General features: G+C 43.7%; 1 protein-coding gene across 1 annotated transcript in view; it reads right to left on the reverse strand.

The window, feature by feature from the left end:
* IQUB (IQ motif and ubiquitin domain containing) overlaps positions 1 to 20905 on the reverse strand; it is a 548499-nt gene that overhangs the window by 311007 nt on the left and 216587 nt on the right. Inside the window, exon 6 of the mRNA XM_069629104.1 lies at positions 1724 to 1879. Within this exon, the coding sequence (XP_069485205.1) occupies positions 1724 to 1879 (156 nt within the window). The remainder of the gene's footprint in view (positions 1 to 1723; positions 1880 to 20905) is intronic.

Raw genomic sequence — 20905 nt, forward strand, 5'->3', positions numbered from 1 at the left:
AGTGAGAGAGGAAAGGGTCAGGACCTCCACACCCCCATTTGTAGTCGGCACACCAGCATCTACTAGGGCTGACATCGGCATTGAAGGAGGTTCTTTTTCACAGGGCTAATAAAATTATCGCTAGGGACCCAGCTGTAAGAATAACTTTCCAACAATCATCCTCTTGTCATTTGTGTGTGATATAACGATTTTGGTAATAGACAGGAGGCGAGCACCTATCGACTCCTTTTTGTTGTTACTTGATAGTAGCAGACAGTCAAGGTTCCGCAGGCTGAGGGGGTAGGTGAGAGTGAGGAGACTAAGGACGAAACATTTGCAGATGGGGAGAGTGAAGATTGGCCAGAGGTTGATATGTATTTGAAGTAAAAAAAAAGAAAGCAATAGAGAGAAGAGGTTAGGATTTTATTAAGATATTGAGAAGATAGGCAATGAGCCAAATGCAGGCTAGTCAGCTAAACGTAGGAGGTTCTGGGAGGACAGGTCAGGCCCTAAGGCAGGTGTAACAGGTGTGAGGAGGTTCCAGCAGGCATCAGCAAATCTAAAGACAGTTCAGAGAGCAGCTGCAAAGAATAGAGTCAGGAAGGAAGGCTAGTATTGGTTGTCACTTCTGCCTCTCTCCTTGCTGACCCCAAATCCATCTTCAAGATATTCCTGAGGGTCCTGCAAAACATCAAGAACTGGTTTACTCTTGGGGTTCGGGACAACAGGAAATCTCACGTGTAGGCTGAGAGGAGCAGAAGGAAAATTTGCTACATGCTGAAGGAGGAGTGAGGTAATTCCTCTGGAGCTTTGAAACAGTAACGGCTGAGACTCGAAAGTCTGACATCTCAGTCTGAGATTAGGAAAGCCATCATAAGAGACTTTAGTGGAAGAAGGCCATCCTATATATTGCTATTTCTTTGGGGGAATCCTGTTGATATTTAATTTGGCCCACCCCTGTGCACAGTCCCTAATAAAATTAACTTTGAGCATCTGGTCTTTTTGTACTTCTTGGTCCTGAATGTCCAATCTGTGACAGTGGCACTTTGGGTAGCGGTTGCGCTGCCCCAGTCCCTTGGAGCTCCACCCACTCACACAAAAGGATAGGGATTTGTTCCAACACACCAGAGAGTGTTATAGTCCAAACTATTGGGGACTCCATGGCATGCTTGGCTCCTATCGGAAAAACATTCATAATATAGGATTAAGAAATGGCTAGCAAAATATATTCTCTAATTTATTCATTGCACCAGCCTAATAATGACTATTGTGTTGTAATGACTCAGACATGGGATGTGCCTAGGGGAATTTCTATGTCATAATGACCACCTAATAGAGTGAACATCTTAAGGAAAATTAATGTTTTGGATTCAGATTACTGAATGTTTCGTGGCAAATCTCAAGGCTTTCCAATTAAAAGCACCTCTAAACTCTGAGCAGCTGCTACCATTCAAAAATGGACTGTAATAATCTGTGTTATCAGAAACAATTTAGTGACAGTATGTGTAAAATGTTCACAGCTATACAGATGTAAAGGAAAACATTTCACAAAAGTCATTTCCGTTTAACAATTTGAAGGCAGTTGATAAGAAAATCAAATTGCAAGCAAATGCATGGGCACAGGCTTAATATTTTAAAGCAACTCAGGAACGCAACAAATTTAATGAGATCTTACGCACAAAGAAAACGGTTTGAAAATACAGAGCTAACTGACTGCCATAAATGTCTTGAAGAGAGTACATACTGCTCGTAGTCTCCGGGCATGGTATTCATCTGCCGTCAAATACACTTTTGGTTCGATCAGTTTGTCGGTGAGATTTGCCACATAGCAGCCAATCTTGGTCATCTGCGTAGAGGTTGTATTTCTCGACTGCTGGTGCTTGTTCTTTGTTACAACAGTCTGTTTGAAAAATATATACATATTGTTTAAAAACATACATTTATTTTAAATACAATTCCCTTACAGGCAAGCTAGGGTTTTGAAAGAGATAGGAGTCAAAGGATACCCTTTGCAATGAAGGATAAGAGGCTTACAGTGCTCATTCAACATGTAAATATTTATCAAAATGGTGTGCTCTTGGCTTATCAGAGTCAGAAATAATTATGTAATTCCTGTGTAATTTTATTCTATTCGATCAGCAATATTAATAATTTGCTTGTTTGACAGACAGATGGACTTTAGAATAATAGGCAACGTTCTTACAATAAACATGTTTCACAAAAAATAGGAACACGAAAGGGTAAAATACATTCCCAAATTCTTTAACATCACTCACACAAGTGGTTATGAGGTCAACAGGGACACCCTTAACTATATCTACTGTACAATCCAAGCTTGGATGGCAGAAAACTTGGACAAACAATACTGCTCCTTTACCATTGATAATATACCCATCTCTGTGTCCCAAACAGTCAAGACCCTGGGCGTCTAGCTTGACTCTAATCTCACTATGAACCGGCAGGCCAATGCCATTGCCTCCTCTTCGGCATACTACTCTAAACTGCTTAATGCAGCAAGACCCTTCTCTTCTCTACAGAACTGCCTCACGAATGCTAGGGCAACGATCGGATCTAGACAGTGGTTGAATTGGGCAGGAGCGGTCGGGAGCGGTGCTCCTCTACTTCTTTTAATTATGTTTTACCGTTCCTATACTTTTATACCGTTCCGGAACGGTTTCGTTTTAAAATAAAAGTGTAGGAAGAGGTTGGAACTTGCACTTTCAGTCCACTGCGCAGGACGTTTCCTTAAAGAGCAGGCCCATACGTGTTGGGGTTGGGGGCATGGCGATGGGGTCTTTGGGAAGCGCTGTAGGCCAGTAGGGAACATAGTTCCACTACTTCTTTTCGTACACTTCCACCACTGGATCGAGACTGGATTACTGCAATTCCCTCCTTGGTGGGACCTCTGGCAAAGACATTGCTAAACTCAACTGGTTCAAAACAATGCCCTGAAGGCCGCCACAGGAATCTTCAAGAAGGACCATATCTCTGATGCGAGAAGGCAGGTCCATTGGCTTCCCGTCAAAGAGAGAATCATCTTTAAAATCCTCTCTCTCACACATAAATGCCTCGATGACCTGGCACCCCCATACCTGGCCCAAAGAATAGCTAAGCAAACATGCTCCAGGCCCACAAGAATAGCCTACATTAACTTGATCTCCACGCCTAAGACCCGGAGAGTGCCTGCAGGTGGTTCTAGCTTCCCAGCTATGACAGCATCACATTGGAATGCTCTACCCACGCACCTCAGGGGGACTGACTCTCACCTAGCCTTCCGTAAAGCCATTAAAACAAGGCTATTTGTATGACTTGTACGACTCCGAAATGTATACTCTGTAACACTTCTAGAGTATCATCTGCCACCAAGCAAGATTTTCAAAGTTTTTTCGCCACTGTTGTAACTTCATCACTGCTTCTAACTCTCTTTAACCAAGTACCTCCTATCTGTAACCAAGAAACCTTACATGTTACCGTACGTAAACTTTCATGCAACAGCGCCTCGATGCCTTTGGGCTGTAGTGTGCTCTACAAAGGTAAAAAAAAAATGTAAAAACAATCACCACTCATACAAAATGTGTCCATCTTATTTTCTCAGAGGAGATACCAAAAAAGAGCAATTGCAGCGTGTGTGTCTTACACCCTCAGAAATTTAAACGAAGACACTTGTTCTGACCTCCCATGTTCATTAAGTACACACTTTTGGTATTTTGGTATTTTACATAATATTCTCAATATTTAGAACATATAAAAAACAAAGTCATTAGTTTCAATGGGAGTTTATCCCCACCCACTGTAACTGCTTTGCCATCCAACTGCCCTCCCTGATTCCATACATTATCTTCTCAGTTTGATGCTACCAGGTGCAGTGAATCACCAGTCCCTGTTTGGACAGTAAGAATTAGCAAGCAATGTATTCCTTTACCTGCAATGGTTCCAAACTCCCTTCCCATGGGGAAGTGCCTGCATACCATTTTTATAGAGGATGGAATCTCGGGAACTTCACACGTTGCAGATTGAAGACAGCCATAGCCAAGATAAAAACCAGTGAGCGCAGAGAACATCCAGGATAAACCATCCATTTGGAAATCCCAAAATGGCCGCTCAATCTTTATCTTCTCGTTTTTTCTTGTCCTCAAAGGAGGGCCAAACGCAAAGCTTGGCGGACGGAGAGGAGAGGATTTGCCTTCCATTTAGATCCCAAGAGGAGTGCTATAAATGGACCAAGATTGAACACAGACAGGGTAACACTCCACGATGCCAGGAATGGTGACAGTGTTTATCCTGCTGACATTAGAGCCTGGGGAGAGCCTAAGTGCATCGATGCAGTGAATGGAGACTTCTGAAGTACAGAGAAACCTTGCAAAACGTGTGCCCCGTTGAAGTGCTGAGTAGATTTCAAGAACTTGAGACTTTAATCGCTATGCAACTTTAACCAGTCCCCTACTAAAAAATGTGGAAGCCTGAAGCTCTCTGCACCAGAACACATTGTTATCGCCAAAAGGGTTGTGCACCCCAAAACAGAATAAACCCCGAGAAAATTGAGCACAACAAAAACTCTGCACCCAAAAACATTGTGCACCTTGAAAGTGCTGCTAACTTCAAAGTAGCTGTGAACCGTGAAAGAATCCAGGCATTCATTTGAATTGTTTCAGATCCCCAGGATTCAAGTCGAGGGTACATGCGGGTGGACAGAGTCCACCCACTTTTTTCAGAGGGTGGATTCAGTTCCCCGCCACCCCCCAGATAAAATGAGAAACATTGAATGTATTCATGCTGTCAGGCTTGCAGGCCAGACAATTCGCCACTGCACTATATAACCCGATGAAAAATATCAAACAAGTGAAGGTGAAATGTCTCATTTCGGGACTGCAAGTTCCAGGGAAAACATTTGTATTGGTTCTTGGAGTTTAAAATATGCACACCTTTTAATGTTTTCAAAAACACTATTAGATGAAAATATCCTCTCTTGGTTTTGTGTGTGTGTTGATTTTATGAAAGGCAAATGCCATTCATCCTGTGCAATTTGGGTGGTTATGGAAAGCCAATGTAATGAAATGTGCATATTTCACCCCGATATGCTAATTTTTGGCGATATCACATCCCATTGCGTTTGTTGATGAGTCCCCCCATTTTAATATTTAGGACTTTACCACCTGCAGATGACAAGGGCCGTCATTGATTCATAGACATTACAGTTGTCACTAAAATTAAGAGATCGAATATCGAGGAGCACACAGTGCAAGGTAATGAATGATGCAGTAAAATCTCATAATTAACGTGGTGTATTTATTACAACCTATCAAGGAGTCACGAGTTACTAAATTGCTTATTTTTATTGACTTTTGTAGGTCCTTCAACGAATTTAAAGAGTACAGGAATTAATGGAACACTCCCTAGAAGACGGTCCAGCAATAAAAGGCATACAGGACTGAAACATGTACATGTAGGAATAGGAGGTGACAGCTTAATTAGGAGGCGTGGCCTAGTGAATTTAAGAATGAGTTTGTTTTTTAATAGTGTATACATTTGACATTTCCTGTCTCGTATTTGTTCAGTGTGCATAGATGAGATCTTGCAAATTGCATAGTTTTGTTTGGATCTGAGGGTGCGCATCCCCAGTAGGGTCTTGGAACCCAGAGTTTCAACTGGGGTGCAATGCTAGGGGTTTTGGTGTGTGGATAGCTGGCGGGTTAGTATCCCTACAGCAGCTGTACAGGGAGGGGTGCCCACTAAGTTAATCTCCGTTTGAGAAGTAGAGAGAAACAGGCGCAAAGAACGCAGACAAAGCGTTAGAGCTTGATCAGCATCAACAGACAGAGGAGCTTAGGAGATTGGACAGGGCTTTCCAATTAGGTGTACAGAAAATGTATCCACAACAAGATTTACATACATCAGATGAGTCAATAAACATAATCTTGAATGAGCGAAGAAATGAACGTCCTCAAAGTAGTACTGACCCAGTTGCACCTCATCCTTATGTACCTCCTCCCATTCCCGTTGTTCCATCTGCAAAAGTAACAAGTTCCTCTTCCCCTGTGCTTGTGACATCATTTCCTTCACCGCCGTCAGAGCGTGAATTAGCTGCTTTGGCAGGCAGTTCCACAGAGAAGGAGGTGTTATGCAGAATTAAGGAGATCACAGGTCTGACTCTTCCTATGAATCCCCGAGCCATATTGCTGGGTGACACAGATGATGGGTGGTTTCCCCTGTTCGGGCTGTTAGCTACCCTGATTGCACACTTCCTCTTGGCTGCCAAATTGACTATTGCACGCAATTGGAAAAATGTGGAGGGCCCACTGGTCCAGATGTGGTGGGTTAAAATATGGGACATTATTGTGGCAAATCAAATCACTGCTCTTTGTGAGGGACGATACAACCATATTCATCCTTATGGAGACATTTCATTGACTTCACAGAAGGCTGCCCTGGAATTGTGGGTAAGCCTCCATTGTTGAGACACTTTGTTTGAGTGTAATGAGTCTGGGGGGTGGAGGGATTGGCACCAAGGATGCCTCCATGCTAGACTGGTGGTCTGGGCTATTTCTGCTGGGCAGGAAATATGACTCTTGGTATTACTAGCCTGCCTACCAATCTGCAAGGTGATGGGGGTCATGTGGTTTATTGAAATGCAAAGTATGTATGCATGTATATGTTCTTTCCCACAGTACGTTAAATAAAAGGTTTTTGGAGAAAGAAAATACCACAGACAATAGAAGTCAATATAGGTTCAATAAAAATATTTTATTTTTAAAGGATGACATTTCCTGTTATTAACTGAACACAATTCCCTGAAACGTCACATGGAAATCAGTGCCAGAGCGAATAGACTTGGGAGATACTGCTCCAACATTCACCACTGTAACCTATTTATTGTCCCCAATTGGCGTGTTCTACAAATCATGGATCCATAAAGTGAAGAAACTGCCACCAAACTTACATTACAAATATTTAAATTGTATAATCTTAACAGCATGTACAGAATTTCAATTGTTTATCAATAATCTTAATTCATTATTAGGCCTGTTTTATCCAGTTCAGAAACAGTAGTTACATTTGCACCTTTTTCACAGATCTGACATTTTTGTCGTTTTGAATTACTTGCTTTTTTTTTTTAATATCAATTTGACATTTTGTTTCTGATGGAATCTTACTTTGAAATTACCTTTGATATGTTGGCCTAATTTGCTTCTCGTCACACATTATACAAACACATGGTATGGCTTTCTATCCTTGCCTTGTAACATCATGATTTCGAGACGCTGATTCGTGCTGTTCCTCCCTTTGTGATGCTAAACTGGATTGTGTCATAAATTCATTTTATTCTGATGGGGCATCTGCTGAAAACTGCCACAGAATGATGTTGCTTCAGGAAGGATTTCAAGAACTCGTTTAAGGTACCTTGTTTAGAAAGAGTTTACCGCATTCTGCTGGCTGGCTGCTGCTGGTCAAAGTGGATCTTTCATTGCACTAAGCATAGTGCCAACACACCTTTAATGTTAATTTCAAGGGCTTTTTACGAGAGAACAATTAGTAGTTATTGTTCTTTATGTTCAAAAGACTTCAGGAGATACAGTCTAGGCCCCAACACCTGCAGGGGAGGCCCTAGTGACCTTAGTCTAGTGAAAGGCTGTGACCAGCAGATCTCATAGCTTTTATGTTTCCTAGAGGCTGATCCTGTTCCCCCTAATCACCAACAGGTACATGAAGCAGCAGAATATTCTCCCCGTTCCATCAACATGTGCACAGGAAACGCCCAACTATACCATAAGGTGTTGTCAGTACAAAATATCAACTAGTTTAACTCTTGTGAACACAATATACATTGCAATCCAAGTACTATAAAGTAGACCTCAGTGTGACCTCCCAAGTAATATCCATTTCTACAGCCTTACCAATGATCTTCATTTCTTAAGTTTGCCTTTGAGCCCATACCTTCAAACCTATAGAGATGGCATGTTTTTAACCTTCTTCTTTATGCCAAATCAAACCTTACTTCTTTTGCACACACTTCTAATCGAACAGTTGCTTTTTTTTTCTCACATACGAGGTGTTTATTTTGCGGATTTACCTCAGCTGTCACTTTCTACTTAAAGGTGGATTTTCATTTTTTGAAAAAAGTCATTTATGGGCCAAATAGCTGTAACCGCATCACCCTATTGGTGATCTCTCGGCATTGTTCCCCGCCGCCTGCACGCATTTCTGTACAACTATATTTAATCATCTGTACAACACGTTCTCTCCACCAATACTCCTAAAGGACAGACACACTTTTTTCCTGTCACATATGGTCCTTTCACACTTCAATACAAAGTGTTTCTAGAAAACTGGTAAAAACCAAAAATGCCAAATCACGAATTCAGTAGCAAAACCGCAGGTGTGTATTATGTTTCACTTTTTGTTGCTGCTATTCTCAGCAGCAACACTTAAAGTCAAAACAACGGGTATTTCTCCATGATCCAGGGCCAGGGAGAAATATGTATTTTTAGAGTGGTGTATCTTTTTGAAAACCAGACCAATAATAACGATCTCATGCCTCGACCTAGCGTACTCCACTTTCTTTGCTGCTCTCAGCAGCGGAGTATCTCTTTTCTTTTCTCGTGCTTCAGGGTTTTTCTTAGTCTTTACATTTGACTGTTTATCGGATGGGTATTGCAATGAAGATCAATCTGTGAACTCTTTGTGGTTTGCTCAACCTAGCCAGGTTTTCCGTTGTCCGGACCTCCGGCATTCCAGCCATCACATTCACAAGCACCTCTCAGACTTCTAGGAGCTCCCTGCACCGGGGTGACAAGTGGCTGACAAGACACACTTCATAACATGACAGGGACATGGCCGGCAGTCAACAACTAGTGCTGAGACCACTATGCTCTGATAAACCCGAGTCTGACAGTTTGACATGCACATTAAGTCACTGAGTCGGTGCCAGGCGACATTAACTACGAGAAGGGGCTGAGCATAAACAGGACCCTGTATAAAGTGGAACATCCCTCTGCCATTTTTAACATAAGGGAGATAATTCTGTCTATTATTAAATCTCCATAAAGAATTAGGAGTTCTGATTATCTTGTGCAAGCTCTCAGCTACACACGTCACATGAGCGGTCATGATAGTCATGTGCACAGACATCTCTACTTAAGGCATCTATTAGCCTACAACAAGCTACCAAATTTAATTTAACAGGAGAGCTACTCGAGCTTTTGTCTAAGTGATGAGGTGGCTTAATTGATGATGTCAAGTGAAGACTGGTCGGAGAAGGAAGGTGGCTCCCTGCAGGACTGCCCACACAGTGTCCTGATAGACAGTTTTAAGTGGGCTCTGGGATCCTTGGTTGTCAGTATGTCCATCAAACTGTGGTCCATTTCCTTCAACCTATGCAAAACCGGTTAAGTTTCATGGAAGCCAAGCTGCCAGTGACCCGACTTGGAGGAAGTTCCAGGCGACCAGTAGAAACTGTATTCCAATTTAATCAAAATAAGTTTAATTTGGTGTTCTCCGGTCCGTGAGGTAAGAACCCCGCTGCCTGACCTCTATTTTGGGTGACATTGTGTATTCCATTTTAAATCCAGCGCTCTGTGCACGTGGATTGCATCTCTCCCTCCCTCTACCCTTGCATACCGGCCCTTGTCCACGCCTCCCATCCGTCCCCCTCTTCTGATTGGTTAGTCACCACCCTTAACCGACTCCCCCCTCCCCCCACAGCAGCCCTCTGCCCGGGCAGCCCAGCGGCTAAGGGCCCAAGGCAAAGGGCAGTTCCTGCAGTAGCGGCTCCAGAAAGTGTCTGCAGGTGTCAGCAGTGGAAGCCAATGGACAGCTGTCAACCAGCAGGGACTACCAAGGTAGGTGTGGCCTGGGTGGGGATTACAGCAATTACTGTACTCCAGAACACCTGCCACTCTACTTACCCTAAAAACATATCAGGTCAGGATGTCAATACTAACCAGCTTAACAACTAGACAGGACTGTTATTGTTTGCCAGAGCCACATGTAGTTCTAACTGTGAGTGTTAGCTTGCGTCACATCCAGACAGGATTTGAATGTTAGCCAGTGCTGCATTTTAGTTATATCTTGTGAATATTAGCTTGCGTCTCATCTAGAGAGGATTGTGAATGTTAGCCAGAGCCACATTTTTGCTATATCTTCTGAATATTAGCTTGCGTCTCATCTAGACATGATTCTGAATGTTAGCCAGTGCCACATCTAGTTTAACTGTGAATATTTCACTTGCGTCACATCTAGACGGGATTGGAATTTCAGCCAGTGCCACATTTTAGATATAACTGTGAATATCATCCAGCACGGTTACGGTACGTGTAACCTGAAGGCTATGGTATGTATACCACAAACCACATCTCTGGACACAGGCTGCAGGCACGGCCAACCATCCATGCACCGTAGTATGCAGCTATGGCTAAGCTTTCCGGTCTAGCAGAACACATAGCCGCCCAGATTGAAACACCTGACGTACCTCAACACCTTTGCCACTAGCTTACGGCAACAAACTACGAAAGAAATTTAGTATAGATGGTCACACATCGACTCTCCCAACAATAGCAATCTATTGCAAACCCCCAACAGAGCCCACCCACGTGCCTGACCTCGCCTTGGGCAGTTTACTCGAGCCTAGCCAGCCACCCAAGTCCTAGACCGGCAAAATGCACACACACATCTCCTAACCTAAACCCTTTAGAACTTTCCAGCACATTGACTATGGTCACTGAGGGCGTTCCAACCAAAAAAGCGCATTGAGGCCACACAAGTGGGGAAAGAGCGCTATATAAATAACCACAGAAAATACAATACAATACAATACAATACGCTAAAAAACTATGCAATACATAAAATATGCAACCAACATTATAAAATAGCATAACAATAAAAATAAAATCTGCTACTTTCTCATTCACAACAATATATATGAATCCGAGTAAAAAAGTCTCCTTCACAATTCTCCACCTCCTCCACAACACTGGAGTAGGAAGTTACACAATCTAACCTGCACCCTAGAAGCAGTCAATAAAGAAATAGTCGCAAATGTTCCTTAGTCCTGCATTTGTATTAGGAATATAAAATGCTGCATGCCACTCATACTGCTGACATTTCCCCATTGAATGTCTAAGCCAACGCCTCCTAGCCAACCTGCCCCACCAGCAAAATAAAGCAAAGTGCTCTGCCATTTCCAGCTACATCCCATTGACCAGGGACATCATGTCACCAAAATGTCTGGGGTAGCGGAAGTGACATCACCCGACCCTCGACCTATGATAACATCACAGGAAGAGATGTCATTTGACCCCACCCCAAAGTGACATCACGGGAAGCGATGGAACACAACCTTTAACTGCTTGACAAAACAGCAAGTAGCATTGTTCCCAAGTACACTACGATAAATATGGATACGATATCACTGTAATGTGATATACAATTCATACAAGAATGGATCACCTTATGTATTGTTAATATCAGTTTGCATAGGCCCATATTACAAAATTACTGTGAATGCAAGCAGACGTCCATGGCCAAATGATAATGATGTGTTATTATATAGCATATGCACGTAAGGGAGTTATATAGAGCAAATATACATACAATATCACCCAACCTGTGTTGGTACCCATTTATCAACCTCAGAAGGATGAAAGGCTGAGTTGGCTTATTAGTACAGAAACAACCCTATAGTATATATAGTATGTTTATTATGTTGGCCAGAAACCAATCGCATCATGTGACAAACATTGCAAACACAGAATCGTCAATGTAACTAGAGTGCGTACATTTTGTGAAAATATCCGCCATTTGCTTTTTTCCCTTCTGTCAAAACGCTTTGCATTATGTATTCTGTGTTTCAAGCTCATGCACAGTGCGAGGCCACGGCCTGCATGTTGAACGACCAACCCACACAGGAATGCAAAACGATACAGAAATACATTGTTTCCTCCCTCACTAAGTCCTTGGAGGTGAGCAGAAACTGCATCTAATTAGCAGCCCAGGTGCCGGCCTGTCTTACAAATGCTGTAGCAATAGGCAGTTAAAACATGAATTATATTCTTTTAGCGGTACTCCTTCGCGGAGACTGGTATTTTCTGCCTCAGACCTGTCTGACCCTTGGTTCATGAATAGAAACACATAGATAACGTGCTAAGGAATGTTTCTCTCCTACGAACATGATATCCTTGCTGAACTAAGAGCTTTATGTTCTCCATAACAAAAAGCTGTCTCTGCTACTGTTGCTAGAATAAGTATATTTAGCCTGAATAGAAACTTGTCATAATGTGTTATAATTGTCATGATTGTCAATCACCGAACCCTAGCCTAAAAGATACATTATGGGCGGTTTGAATTGCCTTCAAAGATTACATGTTATGTACATATATTGTTGCTTGAGCGTTGCTCACTCTCTTGCGTCTCACGAGGTCTGGGTACACACGTTGCAAGACGTTAGACCCCAGTCGGCCGACTGAGCATACTTTGAAATAAACCAGATTTCTTGGCAAATCGAACCTCGTGTTTGTCGTGTAACTAGTATATGGTTATTGTGCCTTAGTTTCCATATGTGGGTCTTTATGGCCTAGCAGGCTTTGCTGAAATTTAAACCATCGCAGCAGTGAGTGCTCAACTCACTGAGCTTGAATGTTCTTAAAGTCAGAAAGCAAATTACACTCTGTAGTGAATACCACTTAACTGGTAACTGCGATTTAACAGCAGGCTAGTGCATCTGCAGGTCTCATGCAAAGTTGCCACATGTCAAGCCTGCGTGGATCTACATTTTGGGCTACAGAGGTTGGTGAAATACATACCATTAGGAGAGTTTATATTTTGTTTTAAAGAATTTAGAGCAGCGCACGGAAAGCAGCGCACTCAAACGGCTCCCATACTGTGTGCACCCGTTACCTCATACATGCAAACAAACCTCCTGAACAGCATGCCATGGAGATAGGAACGATAGACACATTACAACAAAGCATTAATTGTGGCACAATGAAATCAAGAGCCACTTTATGTGCTATGGTCAAACATTTATACACTGAACACAAACTTTTAGGCACAAGGATTTTGTCAAGTGGCCGAGGACACCGAGCTGGAATGTCTCACGATGATCATAACAGAGACAATGGCAGAAAAAAAACATGGTAAAACTGCAACTTGCGAAAAGCAAAATACATAGTCCGAAATGGATGCTTATTCTACTCTAAATGCTTTTTGTACGTTTTCATCAGCATTGTGAATTTGAGATAAGAACAGCCCAAATCGGAGACTCACCGCCTGAAGTGTGCCTGAAATAACCCTTTAATGAGTCTAGCAATTACTGTATAGAAATCCAGAAAGACAAATTATTTGTTATTCTTATGCTCTCTTAATTAGGGTCACTGCTCAAAGTGTTACACTTGTGGAACCCACTGTTTTCTGTAAAAGACCAGAACAAGAAAGCCAGCCACTCCATAGTCAAAGAGCCACATAGCTCTGGCCACAGCCCAGGAGCTCGAATTAAAAAATACAAATCTTTTTTTTAGGGGTAGCAAGGGAGACCTCAGGGGTCACAGGTGCGACCCCTGGTGATTCCCAAATGACATCCATGCCATTGACCCAGCAACTACTTGAAGCACCTCTCCTTTTAACTAAACGCCCAGGATCCAACGTGCCCCCTGTGTATGGGTTGAAGGTGAATGAGCTTGCTGACTGCGAAGAAACTGTCCTGAAACTTCAGATTGTCCAAAGTTTCCTGCCGGGAGAACAGCTGACAACACCGCCTCTGAGGATGGCATGTGATACCATGGAGAACCGGTATAGTCAGCACATATGTGAACTTTACAACAGGATCAGTATTGGCGACAGAGAGTGGGCAGGTATGACCTAGTGGGAGATCAGCAGTTGGAGTGTATCGGGGTTGGCGTGTTTATGTAAATGCTTGAGGGTGGGGATTCTGTAGGTAAGAAAAGCGTACACTGGTGTTAAAGGGAGCTTGCTACTTGAGAGCACTGAATTTACAGGTGTGCATTGGCAGATCGCTTAATGGATCTGGGTCACTCCATGTCATACTGGGGGACAAGGCTTGTCAATGTAGGGCGAGTACGGGGAAATTCGCAGACACACTGAGCAACGCTTTGACAACTACCCTCAACCTACATCCAGCACTCACCTTCCTAGGTTGATTTCAACATCTGGTTTGACACCCCTTCAAACCCTATGACCTGATCTCTCACAGACAACCTATGAATGCCACACATCAGAGCAGTACGCAGGACCAAGAGAGCTTCCCTCTCCCTCAGGACAGCTAGTTTCCATGCCACTTCCTGCTCCGCGTTCTCTGCATACTACAGGACTCCCAACCTCTGCTACTTCTTCAACATAGTGTCCCGCTTCCACAATCGCGGCCCCAGTCTCCTCCGTCTTCTTCCTGCTTCTGCTGCTCACACTGCTTCTGCTGCCTCTTCTCCTTTTTAATCGCCCACACCTGAAGGGCCTTTAAATGTTTAAAGGTCCCACTCATGGTTGGGCCATTACAACCACCAGACTGATCACTACAGTTTTGTAACTTGGAGCTCCTCTTTGTCATCTCAGTACTCCGAGTATTATGGGACTTGAAGTACATAATGTTCATATTCCTTTTAAGATTATTCAGTTTACTCTATTTTAGAGCTTTATAGGAAGTACATTTAGGGGAAGTTCTCAAAGGAATTAATAGTTGTTTCTTGCTTTCACAATTCAAACAGTGTAGAATGATAACAATTAGAAGTAGTATTAATTCCCTGAATTCTACATATTTCACTTCCCTGTTTACCATAAGGGTTTTCACACGTTATGCCTTGGGGAAGTCTGGGAGAGGAAGCCTTACTATGATAACAAGTCATGAGATATTCAGGCATTGAGGAACCTTCACCCTCAGAAGATGACGAATATCGCACTCCCCCTGAATGAGTCCACGCATTTCCTTGATGGCCTTCTCCTCCCATGTGATCCACATGGCTAATACCACCCCCAGGATCAGAGTCAGGTAGCAGCTGGCTTCCCCTGGCCACATGGGAGCAGACTTTAGACTCGGATTCTGTGAAGATTCCATAGGATTCATTACATACCATTTGCGTAAAGACCTGGACTCCCATTCCAGGTTCTTTTTCAGCCTCTGATCCACCAGTCTTCCTCATATTCAAAGAACATGTATATGTTTCCCTGTGCCATGCTGGATCTTCCAAAAATATTTCTTCCTTATTCCAAGAATTTAGGGGAGAATAGAATAGAAACAATGTATTCTTCTTTTCACATAGAAAATTTGCTGGCAACATTGCTGGGAATTCGCTGGGAACATTGCTACCCAAAACCCTCTGAATGGGAGGATCAGGTACTACTGCCACTAATAGTGAGATTTCCTTCCCCGGTATGGTAATATAAAGTTAGGTTAAAGGATGTACTTTAGTTTGGCCATAAACACAACCTACGTTTCTCGGTCCCAGAATTTCCCAATCTAGAAGAAGAATATCAGCCTTTATAGCAGATCCTCTACTCCCTGTGTCCAAATGGGCCCAGATGGTTTTCCCCTGTATTACATCTGGGATTCTATAATTGTTGTTGTCGCCTGCACAAAGCATCACATCAGGTTTTTCAACAGAGATTGTCCTTTTGGAATGAAAGGAGATGGTACTTTCACTAGGAAACTCTTTCTCTTCTCTCTTTAGGGGGCTGCGGAAAATGTAATGGACATTGGTAAATAGAGTGTTTGAAACTCCCACAAGTCAAACGCGCCAGTTTTGTCACCTCCAGGTCCACAAACCTGCTTGTAACATCTGCGAACATGCAGACAGGCAAATTCAATGTAAACAACATCGAAAACCTGAAAATTACTTTTTAAAAACCTATCCTTCCAAAACTGTACTTATATGATGAACAGATGCAGATTTTGTCCCAAACGAAGGCATTTCTCTCTGATGCATCATATACACATACATGAATTCCAAAATGGCCCCCGGGGTGCATATAGATTTACACCAGCCCCCTAAGCTCTCAAGGACCCACAGGGGCAGAACCTCAACACAAGTCCCACCCAGGGAGAGGAGAGAGCATCCTACATAACCCAGCCATACTTTTCCAGCAGTGTGGGTTGCAGGAGCAAGACTTGTGATGTATTGCAGGTATTCCTCCCTTCTCCCCAAAGGGGAGACTACCCCTGTGAGGCTAGGGAGGTGAGGCTGCTACACAAGACCCTCCCTAGGGGTCGAGGCAAGTGAAACCTCATCGGGACAGACTCCCCTTTGGGGACAAGGACTCCCATTCTTGTGAGGAACCTCCTAAGTAAACTACCAATGCTGCATATACGGGACTATCTTTTATGAGGAATAGTGTGGCAACTTAACGTTTCGCTGAAGACAATGTTCAGAGAAACATAAGTGGAAGAAAAAGGCAAGCTGTCTCTTTAACCAGAGACGTGTATTTAACTGCAAGAGTGTGAGGAACTACTGGAAGAAAAAGTATTCCAAAGTTAGGGCCACAGAAAGCATGAGACCCAAGAGTCAGTTTGAAGAACTACACAACTTGATAGGAGAGACCATCAAAAGAGATTATGCTAAGAATGATGTAAACCAAAAAGGAACCTGTATATAAAAAGACTATACAAGAAGAAGAAAAAATGACCAGTGGAACAACAGACATTCTCTTGATATGATATTATAGGTTATTTATAATGTGCTTACTACCCAGAGGTTTCTAAGCACAGACCCGGGGATCGAACCTGTGTTGCTCTGTGTTGTCTTGCTTCCAAGGCGAGCATGTTGCCAATGAGCTATCCTCCCTTGGCCTACTTACTTTAGTTATATTTAGTAGTAGGGTCAGACCGAGTTAGTTTGGACGGAGGACATATTTACTTTGGATTTCCTGACATTTGACTAGCTCATGTAGTTCATTTAGATAGGCGGGGTATTCCCTTTAGCAATAGGGAGAGATAGGCCTTGTTCTTATCATTTTAAAATAACACAGAATTTCCTCAATGTGTCAGACTCCTTCCGACTCACGACAGAGGCTTGTGTTTGGTGAAGGCTGGAAGGTGTTGGAAGACCACCTGAAGGAATGAAAAATTTGAGAGCAAGAGGGGGTGAAGAGAGATTAACCAGTGGAGAAAGGGGGTGGTAACAACAGGAGTAGAGAGGAAGGAGGTGGCGACCTTACTAGAGAGGAAGGGTGTGGTACATGCAGGAGTGGAGGCAAGAGGTGGTAATAAAGAGGGTGGTAACACTGCAAGAGAGGGAGCAGAAGAAGGTGGTGGAAGGCAAGGAAGTGGTAAGATCTAAAGCCAGAGATTGACACACAGAGGTTTAGGTGGAAAAAGCAGAAGTCCTGGGCAAAGAAGAAGTGAAAACACCAAAGTGCAGGATTGCTGCAGAAGCAAATGTAACTGCAGGAGAAGAAAGTAGGAAACAAAGAAGATCTAAGAATGAGGAAGAGAGACAGAAATACCAGGCCCTAGCCAGCTGGAATAGTCAGGTTCCAACAGGCCAGTAGGGCCTAGCCAGGCACATATGGTAGGTGGAGGAAAAACACTGTGCCATGAAGAGTATGGATAAGGGAGAGTGCAGTCAGTTCAGAGAGGTTCAATCACCCTGCACAAGGGAATACCCTTACCTCTCCCTGCCAGCCAATGATCAATGACTAGCCTGCTCACCAAGACTGGTGTTAATCAATATGTACAGGACCCTGGAAAGCCCCAACCAAGTGTGTTGAGGTACCCAGTGAGCCCACAACGTCAGAGAAGAGGGCGGTGGTGCACCTTCCCGGGGATGCTTAATACTGGGAGTTTGTAGGCCTGGCATCCATAAAAGGGCGGAGAAAACCATCCTGACCATTGTTGTTGTCACTTTTCTTTTATATGAACAGTTCCCAGTCATCTGTCAGTTCACTCACTGAACGGAATACCTAATTAACCTAGTAAGAATAAAACATGTGGTCGTGTTGTCCTCCTTGATCCCTGCTGTCCCCTACCTTGCAGCCTATCGAGGACAAGGAAGTTATAACCATCACTGGAGAGGAGCACAAAGTCAACCCACCATTACCTCAGTTTAGATACTTTGAGAATTAAGCTCCCAATTCGGGAATCATCCTTTTTGTGGCTAATTTGGCGTAGATATCAGGAGCCTGTGCACAGGCTGTGGCCTGCCGGAAGTAAGTGAAGATGCTGGGGGAATGGGGGAAAGGTCGAAACCCTGGCCAAAGAGAATGAAAAGATAGGTAACTGACTGAAGAGAAAACAGGGAGACAATTGGCTGGACCTGTGGCCAAGCAAAGAACACAGAAAGGAAAGGCTGAATCTCCAGCTCAGGAAAAGGTGGAGTAAGGAAAAGCTGAAGCCCCACCAGGGAAAGGGAGAAGACAAGCTGGCGGCTAACCCAGGGAGAAGATGAGATACACATAAACATATATATATACGTTCTTCAAATCCTAACAAAGCAAATCAACTATGTTAACCAAGATATGAAGTTTTTAGTTATATGCACCACCTTGTTGCACCGTCACAAAAACCATGTGTGGAACTAGAACGGTTGCCCTTATGTTTTTGGGAAAGACCTTAATCTCTTGTGGATCATTTAAAAACAGTAACCGAAGACTGCTTTTTAAGCACCATTTTTCACACTGGTCAGCTCCTAACGGGTAGATGTATTGAAAAGATGTCAATTAATTGGTAGATCATGAACCTTGTCTTGGGTATCAGGGACCTTCGTGCTGCTTTGGATCCTATTCTGTCTCTCACAATAGCAGTTGATGGGAGCACATATTGTATGAGGTGGCATCTGCATGACTTGTTGCTCATTCCAACGTATCTAGTGTGACTTGCCTTGCTTCTGAAAGAACAGACTGGAACTGTTGGTGTCAGTCATGTTGACTGCCGGTCAGAGGAAACAGCAAGTTGAACGCTCGCCCCTGTTATCTGTGCGCAGTCTGCTGTGGCAGGTTCGAATCCCAGCAGGGTCAACTCAGCCTTTCATCCTTTCAAGGTCGATAAACTGAGTACCACTCTGTGGGATAATAATGTCATCTGTTATTTCAGTGCTCTAAGACCCATGGGTGTGTAGCTCTATATAAGAAATAGATACTATTATTATTGTTAGCAAAGCCATTATTATCTCACCATCGTTTAGAGTGCAAAATTGCACCAGAATTAACTTGGCACAGAGGCATGGCACTATTCTTTTATGCCTTTTGGCCTATCAAAATTCCCCAGCTTTTCTTATTTGCTTACGGGGGGTGGAACCCATGGGAATTAGCACTACAATAATGTGGTTGCCACCATAGCAGACAGGGACATAGAGAACCTATGTGCTTTCCTTTAAGCACTCTGATCTACTTTTTCATCCTACCAAAACTCCTCTACCAAATCCTACCCACTGTCTCTGCCACTGCAGCCTCCTTTGAGAAACCAGAAAGTGTCTCACCCGCTAGTCCCCTGGGGATCTGTCATCCAGGTGGCCATGACACGGCCATCGTTATTGGATCCAGTTCCTGGGCGTGGAGCATTGCGGGAGGATCACCTGGATGGGGGGGTCTTCGGGGAGTGGAAGTGGGACAACGACGTGTGAGACGCGGTACCCCCTTCCTTATAACACTTTTTCCCATCCTACCTCGTAGGATATTCAGTAACTCTACCCCCACCCGCCCCCCTTTTCCATCATGAACACTTTCCTACACCATGAAAGACAACGGACTAAAACCCAGGCCGTCTACCTGACATTTCCAAACACATGGGTCAGTCAATTGACAATAACTACACACACCGGACGGCCCTTTCCCTTCCCCATAGGGATAAAAGGTGGAGCACCTGAGCACACTTGGAGCAAGGCAAAGCGCAGAGGAGTGTTCCAGGACAGCAGTTCAAGAGGAGGAGAAAAGCAGAGAGACTGGAAAGGACAACAAGGAGGGAAGGGTCCCCCCTGTTCGACCCAGACCTGCGAAGCCTCTGTGAAAGGAATTACAAGACCAGGCATAACAACTAGCGTGTGGTGTAACAGAAGTCAACGGTGCATGGGCCCTCCCACTCTGATACCCAAGGCGGAGAGAGGCGCTTGCTACTGTTGTACCGTCCTTGATTCCAGGGACAAGAAGCGCCCAGGAGTTCAGCACAGCCGGTGAGTAAAAGGGAGAACCAATAGAAGACCGGGCTATGTTGAGCGAAGGTTGCAAATGGCAACATGATATGGATTGGAGAACAAAGACCTTGTGTGTTATAGAACTTTTAAAGCCCTAGGAGAAACCAGCTGCAGAGTGGTCCGGCGCCATGCGGGTGCTTACTCTAAAGACTCTGGTTGATCCCCTTTTTGTTAAAAGGGGATCATAAGAGGTCTAAGTGGTCTTACAAGGGTTGAGTAAGCCCCCTTGTACAATTGAAAGTCTTTGACCCCTAACCAAGAGGAAAAGCTAAGGGAAGTGAATCCTGCATTGTGATAAAGCAAAGTGAACTGTGTAGCTGGAAATTGTGAACCCGGCTGAGGGATGCCTGCAAAGGAGGGTGAAGCACGATAGCCCTGTGAACATTGTGCTGACAAGAGTGAGGGATGTCCACAGTGAAAGGTTGTTTAAAAAGAGATTGAAAGGTTGTTTAAAAAGACATTGAGACTCGTGAGTAGGACAGGTGAAAATATTCGGAGCGAAAGGCCATAGTGAACCCGACGAAGGGAGGCTAACATTCAAGAGGATGCAAAGGGGGCAGAGTCATCATCCAATGGAAAAGAATACGGAAAGGAACTTTTGTTTTGTTATTTTGACACATCAGGCCCTCAGAAGCAAGAGACTTTATGGAAAAGAGACTTGACCACCGAAAGGTCCTGATACCGCTGAAAGGAACTGTAGCCTCGTGCTGGAGAAGCCTACGAGTGTGCTGTGCTCAAGAGTCCCGCCTTGTCCCATGCAAAAAACTTGGGGAAGGGAGACCCCGGCCATAACATCCTGATTTATC

This window comes from Ambystoma mexicanum, chromosome 12 (assembly GCF_040938575.1).
Source record: "Ambystoma mexicanum isolate Mex_15411 chromosome 12, UKY_AmexF1_1, whole genome shotgun sequence".
NCBI classification, from domain to species: domain Eukaryota; kingdom Metazoa; phylum Chordata; class Amphibia; order Caudata; family Ambystomatidae; genus Ambystoma; species Ambystoma mexicanum.